Source organism: Tiliqua scincoides, chromosome 2 (assembly GCF_035046505.1).
Source record: "Tiliqua scincoides isolate rTilSci1 chromosome 2, rTilSci1.hap2, whole genome shotgun sequence".
Classification (NCBI taxonomy): Eukaryota; Metazoa; Chordata; class Lepidosauria; order Squamata; family Scincidae; genus Tiliqua; species Tiliqua scincoides.
Genome location: NC_089822.1, coordinates 74,925,384 through 74,946,891, shown reverse-complemented (window position 1 = coordinate 74,946,891; position 21,508 = coordinate 74,925,384). Strand labels below are relative to the sequence as shown.

Here is a 21,508-nt window from a genome sequence, read left to right as displayed (position 1 = left end):
AAGTAGCCCCGCAATGGGGCTATGTAATTCTGGAGCCGCTCTGGAGCTAGAGCAGAATTGGAGAGTCCCATGGCCCAACATGGGGCTCAGGATCCAGTGGAACCGAGCTCCACCAGTCCCACCCTCCTCCTATCCCACTCCCTCCCCACCACACCTCCATCCTGCCCTGCCCCCACCTCTCCCCACCCCGAAATGCATCCTCCCCGCCTCCCCCACTCACCTCCCCACTGCCAGGCGATCTGGGTGACTGCCAGGTGGCAGAATGCAGGCCCAGCGCTGCAGCTGGCTCAGCGTGGGCTTGTGCTGGGCTAGCTCCGGCACTAGGCCTGTGGTAAGGGCTTGCAAATGTGCCTTACAGCACACATCAGCAGTAAGTCGACGCACTAGGCTCAGGCCCTGAATGACCTGGAGGAGCTCACAGCTGCATGCATTGCATACTGACCTCATCCATCAAGCTGAAGCAGAAGGAAAGAAATGAATTGGGCTTGTACAATACTTAGGGCAACTGGAGATGTGCTTCATCAGGGATATCTAGATGTCTACATCATTCATGGGTTAGTTGTTCTACAACAACACTTTTTTTAAACTGCCTACACCATTTTGCCATAATAATGAACAAAGACCATCATATTTAATTGCTTTTTGACTTGAGACTGAGCAAATTCTAGAAATTCAGACCCTCATTTGAAAGTATGCTATGCAGTCTGTATTTGTTTGCCAGGTCAACGCCCCCCCCCCAATGAATCCATAATTTTCTGTACAGTAGTTTTATCCAAGTACTATATTTCTTGTTTAATTACAGCCTGAATCTTTGGAGATCGTCTATAATTCTCCTTGTTCACAGTCACATTCCCAGATAACAACTCATTTTTCTGTTTCAAAATATTGTACAGAAGTTGTCTAAGAGCCCAGTCCTACTGAGCTGTAACTCTGGTGGAACGAGCATTCTGCCAGCGTTAACTGCCTTAAGGCAGACATAACAAAATCGTAAAAACCCTTCTGCAGCACACGGAGTTGTGCGCTGCCCAAGTGTCAGCAGGAAGGCAGGAGGCACTAGAGTATTGTCATGGACTCGCCAACCCAGGTAGGACATCGGGAGAGGCAGGGCAGTGCGGGGGAGGATAGAACACGGAGGCAACGGCGGCAGATCTGGTCAAGGAAGGAGGTGGGTTCAGTGGCAGTGGTGGCCATTAGAGCCAAACCCCCTTCCTGGACCCAGTCCTGCGGCACAAGTCCACACAAACGTGCACCAGCAATTCTGCTGGCACAGGTCCAAGTATATCTGCACTATATAGGTATATCCCCAGGTAAAGGAACGTTTGTTCCCTTACCCAGAAGATACCTCGGGAATGCCCACCCCACAGGATGCAGCTCAAGCCATTTTGGCACAGCTGCATCAGCAGGAGGGGGAAGCCTGGGCTGATAGAGTAATTAGGACTAAGGGAATGTCTGGTTGAAAACTATTGTATGTATTGGATTTGGAATGGTGGTTACTGTTTTCAATTTGTTTCCATCATTGGAAAATATAAGCTATAATAAACAAGCAATCTTCTGAAATAAAAGACATACCAGAAATGTTATTATACACCAACTTCTTTCTCAAATACCTCAAGACAAACGCAATGAAAAGAAAATACAGCATCTGTTCCTAACTTTCTCCCTCTGCTTTTCAGGAGTTACAGGATGGGAAATGGTCATCTGTTGCAATGGACAGGGTTGAGTTTGAAACAAGGATGGACAAAATTCAATTTGTCTATCTATTGTCTATTTTCAGGTTATTGTTAGGATAATAAATTATGCCAGAGTTTTAATTAAGATAATTCTAAAGGTAACAGTTTGCACCATTTTCCAGGACAGGGCAGTCCACAACTCCATTTTTCCATCTAGTATGGTTTTGTTTATGCCTCAGATTTCATAGGAGTCAAACTTTAGGGGTGCTCAAAGTTTTTGGTGGGAGGGCCACAACATCTCTCTGACACTATGTTGGGGGCTGGAAAAAAAAGGATTAATTTACATTTCAAATTTGAATAAATTTACATAAATGAATATATTAGAGACAAATGAATTCAATCCAGTTTATGATCCCATTCACCCTAATGGGGGGGAGATCTTCATGCCAGTTTATGATCCCATTCACATACACAAATGGAGGGGCGATCTTCCACACTTTCACACACATACACCCGCCTGCTTGCCTGCCCCCTCACCCTCCCTCCTTTACTTGGGCGGTATGTGTTCCTGCCTGGCTGCCTGCTCACCCATTTGGCTGCCTGCCTGCTTGCCCAGCTGCATGCATGCCTGCCTGCCTGCCCACCTAACTGCCCTTCCTTGCTAGCTAGGGTGGCATGTGCTGCTGCTGCCTGCCTGCCTTCCTGGCTGGCCAGCCAACCAGCACTCCCTCCCTTGGTGACATGTGCTGCGGGCTGGGCTGGGCTGCCCTCCTTCCACGGGTGATCTCTCTCTCTCTCTCTCTCTCTCTCTCTCCTGCACTCCCCTGGCTCAGGTTGTAGGAGGGGATGGGAACTGAGCCCAGCCCAACAGAGCCCAGCCAGCCAATGGGCAAGGCAGGGAGAGACCTCCCCCCATCTCTCTCTCTCATGCACTCCCCTGGCTCAGGTTGCGGGAAGGGAGGGGAGCCCAGCCCAGCCCATGGGAAAGGGAGGAAGAGACCAGCCGGCAAGCACGCAGGGTCTTTTATAGTGGGAAGTAACGTGAGACCTGCAAGTCTCACATTACCTTCCCACTATAAAAGACCCTGTGCACCCACTGGGCTCATCTTTCCTTTGCTGCCACTGAGCTCAGCGGCAGCGAGGGAAAGCAAGGTGCGGAGCTCATATGGTGGGCCAGCACGGGCTGGGGTTCCCATAGGGCCGAGTTCCCATAGGAGATGGGTGGACCCCCTGGGGGCCAGATGGGGACCCGCAGCAGGCTGCAAGTGGCCCATGGGCCGGGGTTTGGGCACCCCTGCTTTAGAACAAACAAGAACAGTTTTCTTTTCTTGTGGGCTTTCAAATGTACCCACAAGTTCCAAAAAGAACCCTGCACTGGGGACAGATATCCTTCATATCATTTGGGAAAGGGGTTCCAGTTTCCATTACCACATATTGTCAATTCTATTCCTGGCTAAAGAAATAAGATCCTTTCAAATCAGTGCTTGAATATCCAGCAAATTATTTTCAATTTCATCTGAGCTTGTTGCCTAATGGGGCAGCAATACTGTACTTTTTGCTAAACAACAGTTATGGTCGGACCATCCGAGATACGTGCTTGCAAATGTGGAATAGTTACTACTCAGCAGACAGTCACACTCTTCAACTTCCTTTTGCCTTTATTAATGCAACAGTGCGGGTGTTGGAAGGACTGGTGTGTTCATAACTCTGAGTATCGTATTGGAAAGAATGAGATACGAAGGCGTTGTAGATATCTTCCAGACCGTCAAAATGTTAAGGACGCAACGGCCAGCGATGGTACAGACAGAGGTGAGGAAATAGCTTATGGATAGAAACTAAGAATAAGTGGAACACTGACAAGTGATCAGGACGATCGTGTTTTCTTTCTATATTTACTGGTGGCATTATTGTAATGTAGGCCCCCTAAAATGGCTACAGTGGCACTGTTCCCTCCTTATATTGAATTGTGCCTGTGGCAGTGAAGCCTTACCATTAACAGTACACACATCAAACAGAAAGGAAGGAGAGCAATAGATTAATGCAGATTAATGCATCTCCACTGATTGCTTCACTAAGCACAGTTGATTGTGTGTGTGTAAGAGAACGTGTTTAATTCTTCTTTTTCAGATTCACTTGTGGTTTTCATATTCTGCACCACCACCCATCTCAGCAGAACTGCTTTCTTTTCCTAGGCCTCAAGATAAAGAGCTGTTGATAACAAAGGCCAATACACATTTTGCTTCCTTAAATGTTACACCAATTCCTGGGTATATCTGGGGTGCCAATGTGAATGGTTCAAGCCAGTGGTGTAGCTAACAATAGTGTAGCCCAGTGCCAAGCTCAAAATATTACCCCGGAAGTGATGTCACAACCAGAAGTGATGTCACATCTGAGCTTTTTCAAAAGTGAAAAGACATCTATCTGCTATCTGGGATCAAAGAAGATTTGTAGCCCCCCCCCCCCAGATAAAATCAAATTAATTAAGTAAATAAATAAAAAGTGTGCCCCTGATAGGTTCGAGACACTGTGTTGGGGTGAAGGGAGATGGTTATTCTTCTCTTGCTAAATATAAGAGGGGCACTTCTTGAACAACAATCTGTCTCATAAGTCGGTTTTGAGTTAAGAAAATCCACTTTTTGTTCTATAAGGCAAGTGTGTTTTCATTTTCTGGTTAATTAGCCATAACTTTTGATAGAATACAGATATTCCAATGGGGTTTGTTGCATTGCATTCTACATTAAATTACCTTTCCAATGATATATAATCTGATGGTATAAATCATATATACCAAGATTTTCACAATTTTGGTCACTAGTGTCAAGCTCAGCTTGTTGCCCCCCTAAAGCTTAACAACTGCTACCCCCTTAGCTACTCTACTGGTTCAAGCAGTTTCCTCATGAGGTAGCCTACACCCTGGCTTCCTCATGAGGAAGCTGCTTGAACCATTCACTAATGAGGCTATACTATATCTCCAAAACTAGACATGACAGGGCAAAACGGATGCCATTTTTGGAATCAGCACCCCAAATTCATATCAAACCACCGTAAAGTTTGGGAAAAACTTTTCTGACCCTCAATTTTGTAGGCTTGTGTAATCCTCCCCTTCTCAGAACAGAATTTTCTGTCTTGGTTTATTATGATTATTATTTCTTCCTCTATTCCAAGCATTTTTATTTGCTTTTTTATTATAATAATATAAATACAAAAGAACAGATAACCTCAAAAACTAGCTAGAAAGTATTGTAAGTGCAGCTAGTAATAGAAGAATAAGAGCCCAATCCTATGAGCCTCCAGCACCAGCACTGAGCGCAATGCATGCTGCGCAACACATCCACAACACCTGGAGAGGAGGGACAGCCACGATGAAACTCAAGGCACCAGTGGCAGAAAGTTCACCCGCTGGGTGGTGGTGTGGTTGCGGAGTGGGGGGAAGCCATTCTGGGGCGGGGGGGAACCAGTCTGGAAGGGGGTGGGACTGGCGGAGCCGTGTTCTGCCAGATCCCATCCTTCGCGCCACAGAGGTTCTCCCTTCTGCGCCAGCAAAATAGCCAGCGCAGATGCAAGGAGGCCCATTGCAGGGCTGGTGCATTTTCTTGGGGGTAGAGGACAAAAGTCCCCTTCCCCTGAGGAAACCTCCAGTGGCCTCAGTGGACCTGCTGGATACAACAGCAGATGCACATGGCGGCAGTGCCTAGGTTAGGATTGGACTGTTAATTTTTAAAGCATCAACATTAGACAAACTCTAAGGACAACTTCAAAGTGAAGAATCCACGGTGTTAAATCTAGTACTCCCCACAACCCAACGGTCATCTTAATTGATTATATTATTCATACACAACTGGCAAGTGAGGAGTGTCTGGCTAGGATTTGGATCGGGGAAATTCTGCTTCAATCTACTATGAAACTCCCTGAACAGTCACCATGACTTTGCTTAACCTACCTCACAGGGTTGTTGTGAAAAATGTGGGGCCAGTGTACGCCAATCTGGGCTTCTTGGAAGAAAGATGGATATAAATGCAAACAATAACCCAATCCTATCCTTCACCAGGCTACAAATTGCAGCTGCTCCAAGAGAGCACACGCAACATCTTATGGTGAGGTGGAGTGATCAGGCAGCCCTGAAGACATAAGTACAAATATGTTTTATTTACCTCCTCATAAGCTGCCTGGCCGCCAGTGAGTGTCCACAGATCTGCAGAGGGACTGTAAAAGGGGAGTGGGATCCAAGTGTCATATTATTAGTTCTAAGTGTGAAGGGGGAGTATGTCAGCTGCAGTTGTTTCAGTGGTAAGACAAATGAACTCGGCATATGCTCATTTTCATTTTTGTATGTCCTAGGACTAATATGTGTTTTTTAATATATATGTGTATGTATAAGAAAAACCACCTGAAATTTTCCTTCTTGATCTGTGAATGATATTCAGATATAATAATATACCAGTACACAGTTTTACTAACAGTGGTAGAAACCACTTTTAAAACAAATTTCCTTAAAATAAAATTAGGCCATTAAAAAAGAAATCATATTTTTCACTGCAGTAATTCACTGTGACAAAACAGAAGAGTAAACTCCATTTATTTTCCATTACCAATATTGCTGCAGAGATGTACATCTAAGCAAAATGAAAAACATCTTCTTTCTGTCCCATTAGCTCCTAGAAACAAATGCACACTCGTGGGGGGAGGGAGAGTTTGTGTATACAAGTTTTTGAGTATGCACAGGATGAAACACCTTTGAGAGATACTCCATTTTTTTTAACCTGTTTCTTAGTGAATAATGTTGCATTTATTGTTGTTTTGCATTCCTTGTGTGCAAACCTGTGAAATATGAGCACTGGACAATACCTAGTGAATTTTCTATTCTCTGCAGGATATGGAGTAAAAAGATACTGTTAAAGCAGAGTCTATGAAATGATTTTTCAGGTCCATAAGAATATCGCCTAAGGGACAGTCAATTCTGTGCAAGATGATTGTCAAAAAGCCAGTACTACCTGGACTTTTTTTTTTTTTTTGGCTAATTCTCTTTTATTCATAGGAGCACCAACCATACTCCCGACTCCAGTTAATTAATATAGTACATATTACTTTCACTAATAGAAAAGGCATCTTAAGAGTACTTCACACAGTATATGTATACATGACACATGCATACCGGTAACTATTATACACATTAGAGATACAGAATTTGCCACAACTTCTCAGTGTGTGTCTACGTATAGTGGCTAATGCCACTTAAAATGGAAACGCTGGTTAGTGTTGATTCAGATATTCTGCTAAACCATGGTTAAGCAGGGAGTTTGTGTCAGAGCACGGGAAACAGAGGGGCACCCAGTTCTCTGCTGTTCCCTTAATTTTGGTTAACTGGTTGGCAGCAGTATGTTTGCATCAATCTTATAACTGGAAAGTAGAAAATAAATTTATTTTAACTTTTCTCTCTCTCTTTTTTTAAAGGATCAATATCAGTTCTGCTATCGGGCCGCACTAGAATACCTGGGCAGCTTTGATCACTATGCAACGTAAAAAAGAAACCCTGACCCATCCTGGATTTTTAACTGCAGGCCCTTTAAGATCCAGAGAGCCTCTTCTGAGCCATACAGTGTGCTTGAGAAGTACTTCTTAATTCCTAACTAAAGACCAATTAGTGGGAAATATTAAAAGGAAAAAAAAAAACTATTCCAGGTGGACCAACAATTCACAGTTCAATAAACCTAACCGAGAAACACAACAAAAGAATCCTGGCCAGTTGAGGCGTCTGAACGATTGCATTTTACAGATACCTCAAGGATTTGGTTTTGGTTGAAATCAAAGGGAAGAGGAAATTCCTGCAAAGAAGCATCATCTTGTCCGGGATTGCATGATTGTTAACAACGCTCATCTTGGGAGTACTGCAATTCCGTGCAAGATGTTTGTCAAAAAGCCAGTACTACCTGGCCCTGCTGAAAGGAAACGGACTCTCTGCTTCAACATCTCCCCTTCCCAACATATTGCTCATAACACTTTGGGGGGTGGGAGGGAGAAGGGCGAATGTTTAAAAAGAAAGTCCTTGATTTAGTTTTTTAGTATTGTAAAGAAACTGCTGACCTGTGCTTCATTTTTAACTGTGTAAACCTTTATCCTTTTTTTTAAAACAAAAGTTTATCATTCAATGAAGTGAATTAAAAAAAAAGAAAAAATGCATAACTGTTCATTTTATTTTCTGTTTCAGAATCGTAGATTTTTTTATGCTGTAGAACTGTTATCTGTAATATCTAGCTGTAGAAATGTTACATAATTTGAAAATTTTGCACATTTTTGTGCAGCCCTATATTTATCTCCAGGACCACATTCTCATTTAGATATTACTTTTACATTTTTAATTTTTAAGGAAATATGAATCAGTTAATCTACATATGGAAGGCTTTGTTTTTGTTTCTTTTGGAATCAACAGGGAAGCGCAAAGTATAAAGCTGCTACTAACACACACAGAAACACACACCTTTCTCTTTCTAAGTATAAATATATGTATATCTCTGATTATCTTTCTATCAATCTACAATAATACATGTAGATAGATAGACAGAAATGCACATAGTTATAAATATATATGTATAAATATAAAAACACATATCAGTTCTTCCATGACTTGGATTTATTGAAGCAGTAGGGGAAAAAATCCAAAATGCTACATTCAATCCATACAATATTTCAGAACATCTTTGCATTTTTAATGGTTCTTTTTTATTTGGGGGGATTTGTTTGTTTGTTTGTTTGTTTCACTTTCCAGGGGAAATGAGGAATGCACATCAGTGATACTTGAAACTCAGTCCTACCCAAAAGTACAGAAAGGACGGAAATCATGTGTACCCACAGAACACATATGACCATCTTAAAGCTTCCAGTGAAGTTTGGTATTTGTAACACCTTAGTGCAATAACAAACCATTCTAAATATCGGAAGTGTGCATGTGGGAAAGGTCAGTGCATATCCCCTTAGGAGGGGAGAATGTTGTAATATAATAGTTGTCGAGAAGTTTTGAAAATGTATTCACTCGTGTCATTGTGTATAGTATATGGTAAGACATTTGCATTGATGATGTATAATGGGGCAAAGCCAAACTCATATTGCTCTGTTAAATCAGAAATATTTTGTGGCAAACAGCATTCACTGGAAATGCTGGTTTTTATTTTAATTTTTGCATTTAGAGTGCCTTATATTTGATGCCTATTTTGATAGCATTTCTTCAAGTTTTATTTTGTCTGTATTTGTGTTAGTTAAATTCATCTCTCTCTCTCTCTCTCTCTCTCTCTCTCTCTCTCTCTCTCTCTCTCTCTCATTAAAGCATTATCTTTCAGCACATGTACAAAGAGGTCTTTTAACAATATGCATTCCTGGTGTTTACCCAAGTGTTAAATACTAATAAATGTCTATTCAAAGGGTAGTCAGGGACCCCTTTTATCTAATCAGAACTCTCAGCAACAGGTAAAGCTACCAGAAATGTGGGTCCTTTCAAACTGGCATTTGTAACCACTGCAGTGGTGAAGAGAATACAGCATTGCTGTGGGGAAAATATAGGATGGCTCTCCTACTAATGATAGGAGCAACATTTAGAATGGTTCTTGATTCTTTCTCATGCTCCTGTTTTTCTGTTGAAGCCAATGCATGCTCGCCTTACTCGGGCTAAGAGGTCCTGAGATTGGTTGAGCCTGGCAAGTGAATGTAGGGCATACATTTAGATAATGTGATTTTTTTCCTCCATGGGTAGCACAAGTCAAGTGTCTGAGATGCTTTACTGAAAGCCATTTGTTCTACTGTGGTCTGGGTTAAACCTAGTACCGTTTTAGAACACGAGTATCAAAGAAACTCTTTTGGGTGTGGTCTAGAATAAGAATCACTAAGGAGATAGTAAACCTATCTTGACTTTATTTCTTTTTTTGTTCTACCATTTTTTTCCATCACTACCAGAAATAAATATATTAAAAGACCAAACACTAGAAAGCATTCTATTTGAGCACTTTTATATATATAAAAAAACTTTAAAAGCAAAAATGGGAAAATTAAAACGTATATATGTATAATAATAAAACAAATTATAGAAGGCTACCTCAGAATGAGATTCTCTAATTTACATCAGAATCAGAGAAGAATGTGCACTATATGTTTCCTTTTAGTTCTGATTAATTTCTGTCAAAAGAATATTAAAAGTGCCAGATTACCGAGCAAACTTGCGCTTTTAGCCAAAAGTACAGTCAGACACTCACGTTTGAAGAAAAAAAGCTACATTTTTAGAAACATAGGATAAAGGCACATAGACCTTTCCTGTGTTCTCAGTTTGAAACTTCAGCGCAAAATTAGGAGGGTAGGAAGCAATACCCCCTCCCTAGGGAAATGTTGTTTTGCATGGGGTTTGCGTGTGTCCTTACTCTGTGTAAAAACTGGAACTGCAAAGTATATTGGGGCTCATTGCAGGTTCTGCACAGCACCATGTGGGAATCGGGAGGTCTGTGGCAGGGCCTAAAGGAAGTCCTGTGTGGACATGCCCTGTCAGCTCTATTGTGCACAAGAGCATTCACAGATCAGGTGTTTCTTTCTGCAAGACATCTTTTGATTTCAAAAAGACGAGTCTTAGGTAAGTCTCACTGGTGAGAGTGAGCACTTCATCGGATAAAAAAAGCAAGCCACAACATAGCGGCCGCACGTATTCCCATCAAACCTACTATTCAGGAGTTGCTTCTAAAGAGAACTCTGTTTGAATCATTGATGTGCATTCCATTCTCTGTAACTTTTCTGTGTAGTGATACTCTTTTCTTTCTCTCTGTGTTTTGTTTTTTTTTAATTAAATGAGTAGGTCTCATTAACCACCATTTACCAAGCGCAGAATTTGGTTTCATCAGCATAACCCGTATGGTGCTATTATTTACCTATGTATGTGTAGTTATGTATAATTTTGTAATTAGTTAACAATGAAGAAATACGCAAAATATATAAAAATTATTTGTACAGAACTTTTATTTTAGCTCTTTTTTAAAAAACAATGGTTTGCATGGTTCGATGTTGGCGAGGATGGCTGGGGGAAGGGAGGGAGTCCTCTAGGGAGATTTGCACTTTCTATACCTTTGTACTATGCACTGCCCTATTGATTCTACACCCTATAGTATTATTACTTGAACCCATCTATAAGAAAACTGCTTATGAAAATTCACTTGTGTGTATGTAAATAACACAAAACATGTGAAAAGGGGAGGGAGAGTTTGCAGGGGCAACAACAGTGAAATGCAAGTTTCCCTCCCCCTTTTTTAATTTTTCCCCCTTTTACGGTTTTAATCTTTTTTTCTTTTGAGTGCCCTGATACTCCAACAGAATATCAGAAGGCTGCAGGTCCCGTCATCCATCTGTTACGTGGCTTTGCCATTCAAGCTTGGAGTGTCTTTACCAAGATAATACAAGTTGTGTTATTTGCTCTCATTTTGGATGCCTAGACTGAAAAAAATTTAAAAAAAATTACCTTGTAAAATGGCTTGTTAAAAAAAAAACAATTACCTCTAATTAGTAGTACGCGTAAATGTTTTACAGAATGAAAGGCGTGCTTTTTATTTTCTTACTTCGTTACATTGGTGGCGAAAGAAAGTCTGTATGAAAATCGGTTCTTTGCTGACACAAGTTCCATTTGTTACAAATGAATTCTAATAAAAATGTCAGTGTTATGCAGCCCTAGTTGTCTTTTCTTAAGCTGTACTACCTGAAATCAAAAGGCATCTTTCTTAGCCTTAAAAGTCTCTCATTCTGTGAAATGCGCCGGAGTCTAGAACCAGGACAGTCCTAACTACACTAGCAATGTGATCCTTGGGGTAGATGTTTGTGCCAATATCATGATCTGAAGAAGCAATGAAATCAAGTGATACACCTGAGAATCTCTTGCAACCAGACGTTTGTGAATTGAGGCTGTGTCAAATCATCTCCCTCCAAATCTGCCACCCCCGTTCACAAACACTGAAATGGGGAAAGACACAGATTGGCATTTTGGCCACTTCCCAGGGAGGGACAAGGAGTGTTGGACATTGAACAGGGCAATCTAAGTTCAATCCTCACTCAGTCACAAACTTTGCTAGGTGAAGTTGGGACAGACACCATCTCTCAACGTAAATTAATTCACAGGGTTGTTCTGTGAAAAAACATCATCATGTGCATTGTTCTGAGCTTCTTAGAAACAGAGTGAGATAAGCTCTAATAAACAACAATACATGATATTTGAAATTGTTATTGCTAACACCCAGTTGTGCGTTTTGAAGGACTCAAGACATCCCCACTAGTTCCACCCCACTAAGGGCCCGATCCTAAAGTCACCCAGCAACGAACCCTAGGCTGGCACTGGGTGACATAAATGTGCTGTAAAGCATGTTTACAGCACCCAGTGAGTAAGAACCGCTGGCTCTGGGCCCAGTGCCACTAGTCTATGTATCTTATGATATAAGTGTTTGCATCCCTATATTGCATCCCTAACAAGTGTTAGAGAGTGTTCCACACTCTGTATTCAGCAGTTTGATAAATGATGAGTCTGTGACCTGGCCTAATAATCATCAGCACCTACTATAGAGCTACAAGGCCCACTATTTCCAAAAAAGGAAACAAATATGGGCTGTTCACACATTAAACTGACCCAGGTACCATCATTGTTATGCCGTGCCTTGGTATATTTATTCACGTATTCCATTCAATGCAGAATGTTGATCTGTAGAAATGAACCCTTGTATGGTCATTCATTTGGAAATGTGTCCCTGGGCAAAGACCTTCTGTACCTGGGTATGGCATAATGTGTGAATAGCTCTATGAACACTTCTTTTGGGGAGAGCGACAAGTTAAGATTTCAGAGAGAAATGTGTTTTGCACTGCTAAGAACTAGAAATGTCCTTAGTCCGCTGTCATTTTCCTCTCTGTTGGCTCTCAGTCACATTTCTCAGACATGTATAGAAGCCAAGATCACTGGCTCATGCACGCCTAGCATTTAGGTCCTGTACCTTGATTTATAACATTTGACCCAGGACTTGTGATGCGCAGACCTTTTGGAGACACCACAGCCAATTCAGTTGAGTTTCTTATGCCATAAATCTGTCGTCACAAACTCAGTTCACTTCCCCAGACACTGACTGGAACTCCTGCGTGCTTTTACCTGCTGAACAGAAGCAACTGTTTGGAATCCCTTATGCTTAAAAAAAACAAACACAACTGTAGCTGACTCACTAAGGAAGGAGCTTTTGAAGAAACTAAGCTAATAACTCCTTCCCAAAATCAACGGAGGCTCCTAACCTACTTCATCACTCAGGCTGGCCACAATACACCAGTACCTGGAATGGATTATGGAAAATACCTCATTGTTTATAATTGGGCTGTTTTGCGGCATCTTATATAATGGAATTCATCTTTGTATCAGGAAGAAATGCAAACTCTTCAGCAATGCCTTAAAACAGTGGTTCCCAAGCTTTTTTCACTTGCATACCCCTTGGCAGCCCATTTCCATAAATTGCACAAAGGACTGCAGCAACTCAGCCATGGCATTTTTGTATCTAAAGAGGGCAGTTCTTCAAATAACTGTTCTTGGACACTGTTTATGGTGGTGGGGGCTAGGGAGGAAATGTACAGGTGAATACATTTGAATGCACAATAAGATCTGAACTTTGCAAACAAATGTTCATTGGTATATTTGAGGGTGGGGGGAAAAAACAAATGGAATCTATCCTTTTACCTGTGGCACATGATTAGAAAACAGTGCCTACAGCCTGGTTAAAAATGGCTGATTTATACTCAGTAGCCTTGATGATACACCCACATTACTGGGGGCCAGTCTTGTCAGACGATGTTTGCAAAATGCATGCAAACAAGAATACCAGGAACCCACAAAGCTAATAACATACATTTAAAGAAGTAGCCACAGTAGTTAGTTGCAGCAAAGGCTACCCTTTTCCCTTTTCCAAGAGACTGTTCCTTCTACCAATCCCAATCCAACCGTTCTATGTGCATAGACCTGTATGAAACAGGAAATTGCATTGATCAGCTGCTCAGCGTAAAGGGAAACCCAGGAAAGGATCAGCTAGTCTCCATTCCCCTAAACCCTGCTCCATAGATTGCTACTTTTGTGGCCAGGCAGAAAACCAGTCCCAGCAGTTGCAAGCAAAAGCTACAGGCCAGCATCCATCTGTGTGCAGAAATTCACTACTATGTGCATATGGCCCTCAGCTGAATCAGGCCACCCGTTTCCATTTTTAGGGAACCGACAGCTGCTGAGTATCTGTTGAAGTAAATCCTGGACAAAACACCAATGCCGGGTCCTCCAAAGCCTCACAACATATGTACTGCACATGCAAATATGAAGCATTGTTCTGTCTTGAGCAATTAGACATCATGTTTACTTCACAGCTGTGCCAAACATGTGAGTTAACTTTTGGTCTATAATTAAGGGTTGGGCAACGAGCTCAAGATGACACTTGTGGCTGTTCAGTCTCTCCAGCAGCTTGGAAATCAAGAATATTTGCCAGTATTCACATCCCGCAGCTTGGTTACCCTCCATGTGTACGAGAGCAAGCAAAACATTCTCACTATTCACCAGCCTTTCGTTCACACTGTAAGGTGGTTAAAAATAGGCAAAAAGGGTTTATTTGCTGAGCTTCCCAGTGCACCTCAGTGTGTGCTGTGTCCATGGTTAGCATTGGGCTGTGACAAAACCCACAATATTGGAGGCATTCTGGATTAATAAATTGTTAACGAAAAGTGTGCTTTTGTAAATATGCAAGAGTTTGAGATCCGTTCTATTCATGTCTCATTTGAGAGAAGAATCCCCCCCCCTCGGTCCCTTGTCTTTTTTTCTTCCTTAAGTCCTCCTTTTTGTCTGTGGGGACGACTGATGCTAGTCAGTGACAGAAACAGGCCCCCCCCCCCCCATCCTCCAGCAGTGAGTAAAGACCTGCAGCAGCATTTGCTGACTGGCTTTCACTGAAGAGCTCAGTAACAACCTGCAAATGGGACAGTGTAATGAATAGCGATCATTTTGAATCAGGCCTATAAATAGGCTGCTTTTGAACGCAGCCTCCCCTTCCCCGGAATGCATGCAACGCGCTTCTGTCAGCAGAATGTAAGAGAAGGGCCTTTCATTATTACAGCAGGAACAAGCAAACAGGCTTGCCTTGCCAATAAAAACAATGTATAATACATTCAACAGCCTCAGTGAATCTGGAACATAAATCTTTCCAGTCAGTTTGCATCTGCTATCATTTTTCCAGACCATTAAGACTCCCTTGCTGTTAATCATCTACATACTACGTTCACTGTGCAAAGTGCTTTACCAGCATTATTGCACCAGTTCGCACTATTATTATGTTCAGTAGGGCACGTCTGGTTCCATTTTATAGAAGGAAAACTAAGCCTTCTCTATGTATTTAAAAAGCTTGTACCCCACCTTTTGCCCTCTTGGAATCTCAAGGGAGCTTACATAAACAAAAAACGAAAACAATGATATAATTTTATTGTATATATATGATTACATGAGAACCCGAACCAAGCGTTCAATCAGTGTTAGCCTTAGATAGCACTGGGTTATAAATGCAGAACATCAGAAATTTCTGACCTTTTTCTGGTAAACCTCAAGTCCAATGACATACCCTTATGAGCCAATTCTCATTTCTATCAATTACTAATTTAGGACATTGACCATGACCTGGGATAAATTTCAAACGCAAGCCACATGACCAGTCATTTCTGATATTTACTGGTACATCTCAAGAACCACCATGTGTCTTCAAAAAATGATCTGCAGGTATTATTGTTTCCATCAGTTATTAAGAAATATTGGCATTCTATTTCTAGCAGAAAAATTAAAGCATTGGTATGATTGAAAAATCATTTTGTTTCCATTCTGCCTGAAGTTTGTGTAACTTCCTTCGATTTCCATTCCACTCCCTTCCACGAAAAATCTTTGGATGTTTTCTTTGTTGCAGAAAAATAAAAGTATCCACATACAATTTTTTTTCTCAAGTATTTTTACAAATTTTCCCCAATATGCTATCAGTTTGTATGATATGTTGCAAAGCATTTAAGTATCTGCTTTGGCTTTTTTCTTCAAATGTGCAGGATGTTTTGAATCCAGAGAAATCTCCATGTAAAACCTGTTCCACTGGAGAGCAGGTGGAGTCTGGAGCCATGCATTCCATCACAAAATTTTTGCTAGGGAGGAATTCAGGAACGTCCCTAACTTCATGGCATTTGGCGAAATTACTGCAATATAGGCAGGACCTACCTTTTACTCCACTACTGGATGACCTGGAAAGCATCTCAAGAACTCCACAGGGAAAAAGGGGAATGTTTCGCAGTGCTTCAACTACAAAAAGATGTGCTGTGATTTTCCACCCTGGGATGCCAGTAACATAAGGCCCAGCACCCAAGGCCTATTCCACCTGTCAGAATGATGAGTATTCCATTAGTATTTATTAAAGTGGAGCATTCACAACCTGTTCGTTTGCACAGAATTTTTCATTTTAACGGCTACACTGAAATCCATTTTTAGCTGATGTGGGAATTAATGGTTGAGAATGATTGCCCCATTGTTCTGTGAATATAGACAGGGGGTGGAGGGGGAGAAACCATGTGTTTTCTGTATCTCACTCCTATTCGCCTTATGCCTTTCCCTCTTTTGTGATGTAGGGGCTCTGTGCATGGAAGGGAAATTGATATTTTTATCGGTAGCATTCTCTGAGGCTCTTTGCCCGCTGTCTGGCTTTCTGCCGGTATTGCTAAGAAGGAAAATTGATTGTAATTTCCTTAGTGGGGTGTGTGTGTGTTGTGCTCTTCTGTTTGCTGGAGTTGAAATCATGTCCAGAGGCCAAAATCAAGCCTAATGCGAGCTGAAGTTTGGCGCAGGCTAATTAAAAGAGTTCTGGGCTTCTTTGCCACTGAATGGTTCTGACAAACAAGCTGCCAAAAAAGACCCAGCAAAGAGCAAATTTTGTAGTGTGGCATTCTTTGACCAGACTTAATCTAGTGCCTCTGCTGCTAATGCAGAGTCATGCATTCCTTTGTCCAGTCCCAGATGCACTCACTCACCTTGGCGTTCTGGGGACTCCAGCTCCTGAACCATCCGGTGGGCAGCCCAGCAACCCTCACTGAGATCACATAGCTCGAGGATTGGCCACCACTGGAATGCTGGCTGGAATGCAGAAGGGTTTCTTGCTCCCGCAAGAATGCTTTCTGAGAGTGCTTTCTCAGGAAACACAACCAACCAGTATCACCAAGGAGGGCAAGAGAAAGGGGGAAGAAATGCCAGAGAAGCTGTGAGCACACAACTGGGAACCTTTGTAGCCATCCAGGGGCGTGGCCAGGAGAACTTGGTCAGGGAAGGGTTGGGAGACCCAGCCGTAAGAACCCCTTAATGAGGGGTCTTGCAAGTTTGCCTCCTGAGGCAGAGCAGGGAGGACACCTCCCTTACCTGGAGCCTCCACAGCTACACCATGCCCATTGTTGAGAGACCCAAAGGCTGGTGGTGGAGGTCCCAGAGTCAGATAACTCTTTCCCCACCTAACCTTATGCAGCCCGATGATACTCCTCCCCTTCTGGGAACCAGCCATCAGGAGGGAATACAGAAGAGGAAAGGCAGGAGTGGCCCCTCCCCTGTGGGGCACCACAACACCTTCATTCATCCCCAGCCAGTCACATCACAAGAGCTAGCTCTGAATGAGAATTTTTCAATGAAGCAATCAACAAAATAAGCAAGAGAGGGATAATTGCTCTCTTTAACGCACACACACCCAGAGTGACATAATCATGGAAACAAATTTATGTGGGACAGCAACACCACCGTATTCACTACATGATCCCTTATTGGCTGGAATCATTCAGTGAAGGAGAAAGACACTCCCTCCCCCACCTCATGGAATCAAATCACACATCACAGAAAAACCACGGAAGACTACAGTGAGAGGGGCGATTTTCACAACCTTCAAAAACCCATTTTTCTTATCAGAAATCTCAGCAGAACGCTACACCATATCCGTTAGCCCCCTCTTGGTAAACTGTGTCCCTATTTCTCCCTCAAAGTCAGAATGAACCCCCCACCCTTAGCTGGATGTATCTTTAGAAAAAACAAATACATAGTCTTATAGCGATTTATTTTGCATGAGGAAAAGTTCCAAGTATTCGCTTGAGAAGTTATTGAAGGCTTTGAAATAGAGGCTGTGAGTGAATAGATTTCTTTGCCAACCAAGAATGTTTAATTGATTATGTAATTTAACTTGTATGTTCTATTTGATAGCCTCCTATTAGAACTTTGCCCTCCTACTTTATAGTCAATTGTAAACTCCAGCAATGACAGAACATATTTATTTGCTTTAGAATTTGCAATTTTCTGCCATATGAACTAATAGTTATTTGCAATTTCTTTCACTAAGGGGAGCCTATTACGCTGGGAAAAAATGATTAGCGATTCTTCAGCTACGTAGCCTGTTTATTTTTATTTATTTCATGGATTTAGCTTGGCCTCGCACCATTTCCTAGATCACATATAGGCCAACAACCACAAGTCTTAGAGGGCAATGCTATTACTACCAAAAGTGCTTAGCTCCTACCCACCCACCCAATCACATATTTCCACTGACCAAAAGATGGTGCACTTCGATGAGAATTGAGTTGGTGGTGACAAAATGTTAAATAAACACAGATCCAAGGATTTTCTCTCCTTCCGGCCCAACACATCTTATTTAGGAAATTGAAGCTGAGAGTTTAGGAAATAGGAATGCATGAGCAAATCAGGATGCAGTGTTAAGACTTATATCCAAAGATGCCTTTCTGCTTAGGGTGGGTTGTTTCCAACTTAGAGGAAGTGTTGCATGAGAAAAGAGGGCCCAGATCAGAAGAGATCCTCCATTTGCTCAGGGCATTGCACAACATAGGAAAGTGCCTTCTACTGAGTTGGACCATTGATTGATCTAGGTCAGTCTTGTCCAATTGATAGCAGCTCTCCAGGATCTCCGCCTGGGGTCTTTCACTGTCCTATCTGTAGATGCTAGAGATTAAACCTGGAATGTTCTGCCTTTGGAGAAGGTGCTCTACCACTGAGCAATGAACCCAAGCTCTTATCTTATTCATCTTTTCTCTTATACCATAATGCAATTCTCAATGTATTGCAATCTGGGTCATCTTTCACCAGTACTTGTGGAAGTCATTTCTTCCTTCCATTCATGGTTTTGTGTTGTTTTTTTTAACCAACCCAGTGTATGTGGCTGGTTAGCACCCATGGGATCAGCACTTGTCCTAGGATCCACAGAGTCACACTGGGAGGAGGGGATCTACTCACAAGCTAAGCCAACTTTTTATCCTTTTACACAATTCTGCAAACTAAGTACAAGCCCCATTGATTTTAACCTGCTCACAGTATGCATTGCTGTAGCTTTTCTTGGACAAAATATCAATTCCTAAGTTACAGTGCAATCCTAGGCAGAAGGAAGCTCCATTATGCTCAGTCACTTCAGGTTTTTTTTGGTAAAACTGGACGTGATGTTTCTATGCCTTCATGCCTGAAAGTGATGTTTTTATGAGGCCATTCTGAGGCCCACAGAGGCCACTGGCAGACAGCTCAGCTCCTCTCACCTCCAGAGGATGTGGAAGGCCACTGGGAGGGGGTCTCCCCACAGCCGCAGTTAACTGAAACAGCAGATTCCATATCCGCAGATATTAACAGTATTTATATACCACTTTTCAACAAAAAGTTCACAAAGTGGTTTACAGAAAATCAAATAATTTACAAAAATCAAAACTTTACAAAAAGTGGTTTACAAAAATCAAATAATTAATGGCTCCCTGTCCCAAAAGGGCTCAGAATCTAAAAAGATGCAAAAGAACACCAGCAGGCAGCCACTAGAAAAGACACTGCTGGGGTGAGGAAGGCCAATTACTCTCCCCCTGCTAAAAAAAAGAGGAGCACCCACTTGAAAAAGTGCCTCTTACTCAGTTAGCAGAGGTAACTGCTCAGAGATATGGGGCAGCCTTAGTCTTGATTTGGTTTACGAGTTACCAAATGGGAGATACATAAGGAAAGTTATCCTTTCCTGTTCCTGGGTACATCCATCTCTGGTTCAACTAATTCAGTGGTTCTCAAACTTTGAGGGAGCTTTATTCCCTCAGTAAGTCTTTGCAGGGGAGGGGCAAGGGCAGGAAGTGCTTTGCGATCGCTCCGTTTGAAGATTCCAAGCCCTGAGGAGGATTGCGCTTGGCTCCCTGCACCTCCTGCCCCCTCCAGCAGCCTTCACTGAGTCCAAGTAAGTGAAAGACCCCCCCCTTTAGCAACACAATCCTGGGGATCACTTCCCTACCTCTCCTGTGCCAGTGGAGCTTTCTCCCAGGAAAGTGTGTACAGGTGTGTCCCTGGGGTGGGGGAAGGCATTCCAGAGTGGGGGGAGGGCAGATGCCTCTCTACTTATGTTCATGTTCTAGATTCACCTTCACAGACCTGAGCTCTTCTTACTTTATCCCTTCACTACAATGGATATGCCCTTTTTTTCTCCCAAAAGCCTGGCCTTGCAACACCTTGCTTTTGATTATACAGGCATATCTTGACATTCATCCACTTGACTATCATTACTTTGCTCTTTCAACAACATTTCAAATTTTGTCCACATACTTTCCTTTTTGTCCAGTTTTATCCAACCTTCCACGATGTTTGTCAACATTCTTATGTCGATTTTTCTTTTATTAATTTTTCTTTTGTTTCTGTTTATTTAAGTTTCATGCATTTGCATGTGTCACATTGTAAGTTTTTCACTGGCCAAAATAAATTTGCAATCTAAATAAGGCTGTGCTTTACATTCATCCACTTTTGACTTTCATCCATGCTCTGGTCCCTAACCAAATGAAAATGCAAGTTATGCCTGTATTGAAATAGATGCTGCTCAATGCGCCTAGCCAATAAAAATGGTTTTCAAGGATATTTGAGGAAGAAACAAAACACATCCCAAGATTTTGTAGTGCTGGTACCCCATACAGTACCCTTTAATAATTCTTAAGTCCTCCCTGACCTATGTGATTCCTGCACAGCTGGAAATATCACACTTGGAATGGAAAAAAACATCCTTGTTTTTACTGGAGTGTATTAAAAATTGGTACAGCCACCAGCAGTCAGATAGAACTGCTGCAGGGACCAGATTTGGCCCTCTAGCTGCCCACCTGAACAGAGCAATATAGTGCAGGACTGTGATAAGAGCTGCTTGTACCTCTGGAATCCACAGAGCACAGCTCACATGTGCCCACTTGGTGCCCGTTCTTGTAGCTTTCATAGCCCCACCTCTCTTTGGACACAAGAGACATTGCGGGTGTATTCCTAGAACACAAGTACGGCACAGCCAACTCCCTTCAGGAACTTTTAGGATACCGTAGCATGCCTAAGGATTAAACCAAATGACAGTTTTGCATGAGCACAAGGGAGTGAGACATCAACTGGTTCTATCAACATCAATTATAGTATAATTTTAAACTGTACACACTAAATTCATTTTAGTGCTGGCTCTTTTTGCTTCTGTCAGCCTATTCCACATTCTGAAAAGAGATCCATTGTTCATCTCTAGCTGAACATTGATGCAAAGAGAAGGAGTGTGTTGACAATGGGACAAAGCGGCGCTACATTCTGACCTCTCTGTGAGCTGCTCACTAATCCAGCTAGTTCTAGCCCCAATTCAGACATCCACTTCTGCACAGAGACAGATATGTCTTCTTGGGAGTGTGTCAATAGAAATATTGACCCTCCCAGTTATTTGCGTTTGTCTGCAACAACCAACGCTGAACAAAGGGAGAGATTCTTCTTGCGATTGTAACCCAGGAATGTTTCAGAGTGG

At 42.2% G+C, this 21,508-nt stretch overlaps 1 protein-coding gene across 4 annotated transcripts in view; it reads left to right on the top strand.

Moving 5' to 3' along the window:
* PTPRD (protein tyrosine phosphatase receptor type D) overlaps positions 1-11,304 on the top strand; it is a 791,067-nt gene extending 779,763 nt beyond the window's left edge. For all 4 annotated transcript variants that reach the window (XM_066616307.1, XM_066616305.1, XM_066616306.1 and 1 more), the window contains 2 exons: positions 3,344-3,479; positions 7,122-11,304. In XM_066616307.1, the coding sequence (XP_066472404.1) occupies positions 3,344-3,479; positions 7,122-7,190 (205 nt within the window). In that variant the 3' untranslated portion in view covers positions 7,191-11,304. The remainder of the gene's footprint in view (positions 1-3,343; positions 3,480-7,121) is intronic.
* The last annotated feature ends 10,204 nt before the right edge of the window (positions 11,305-21,508 follow it).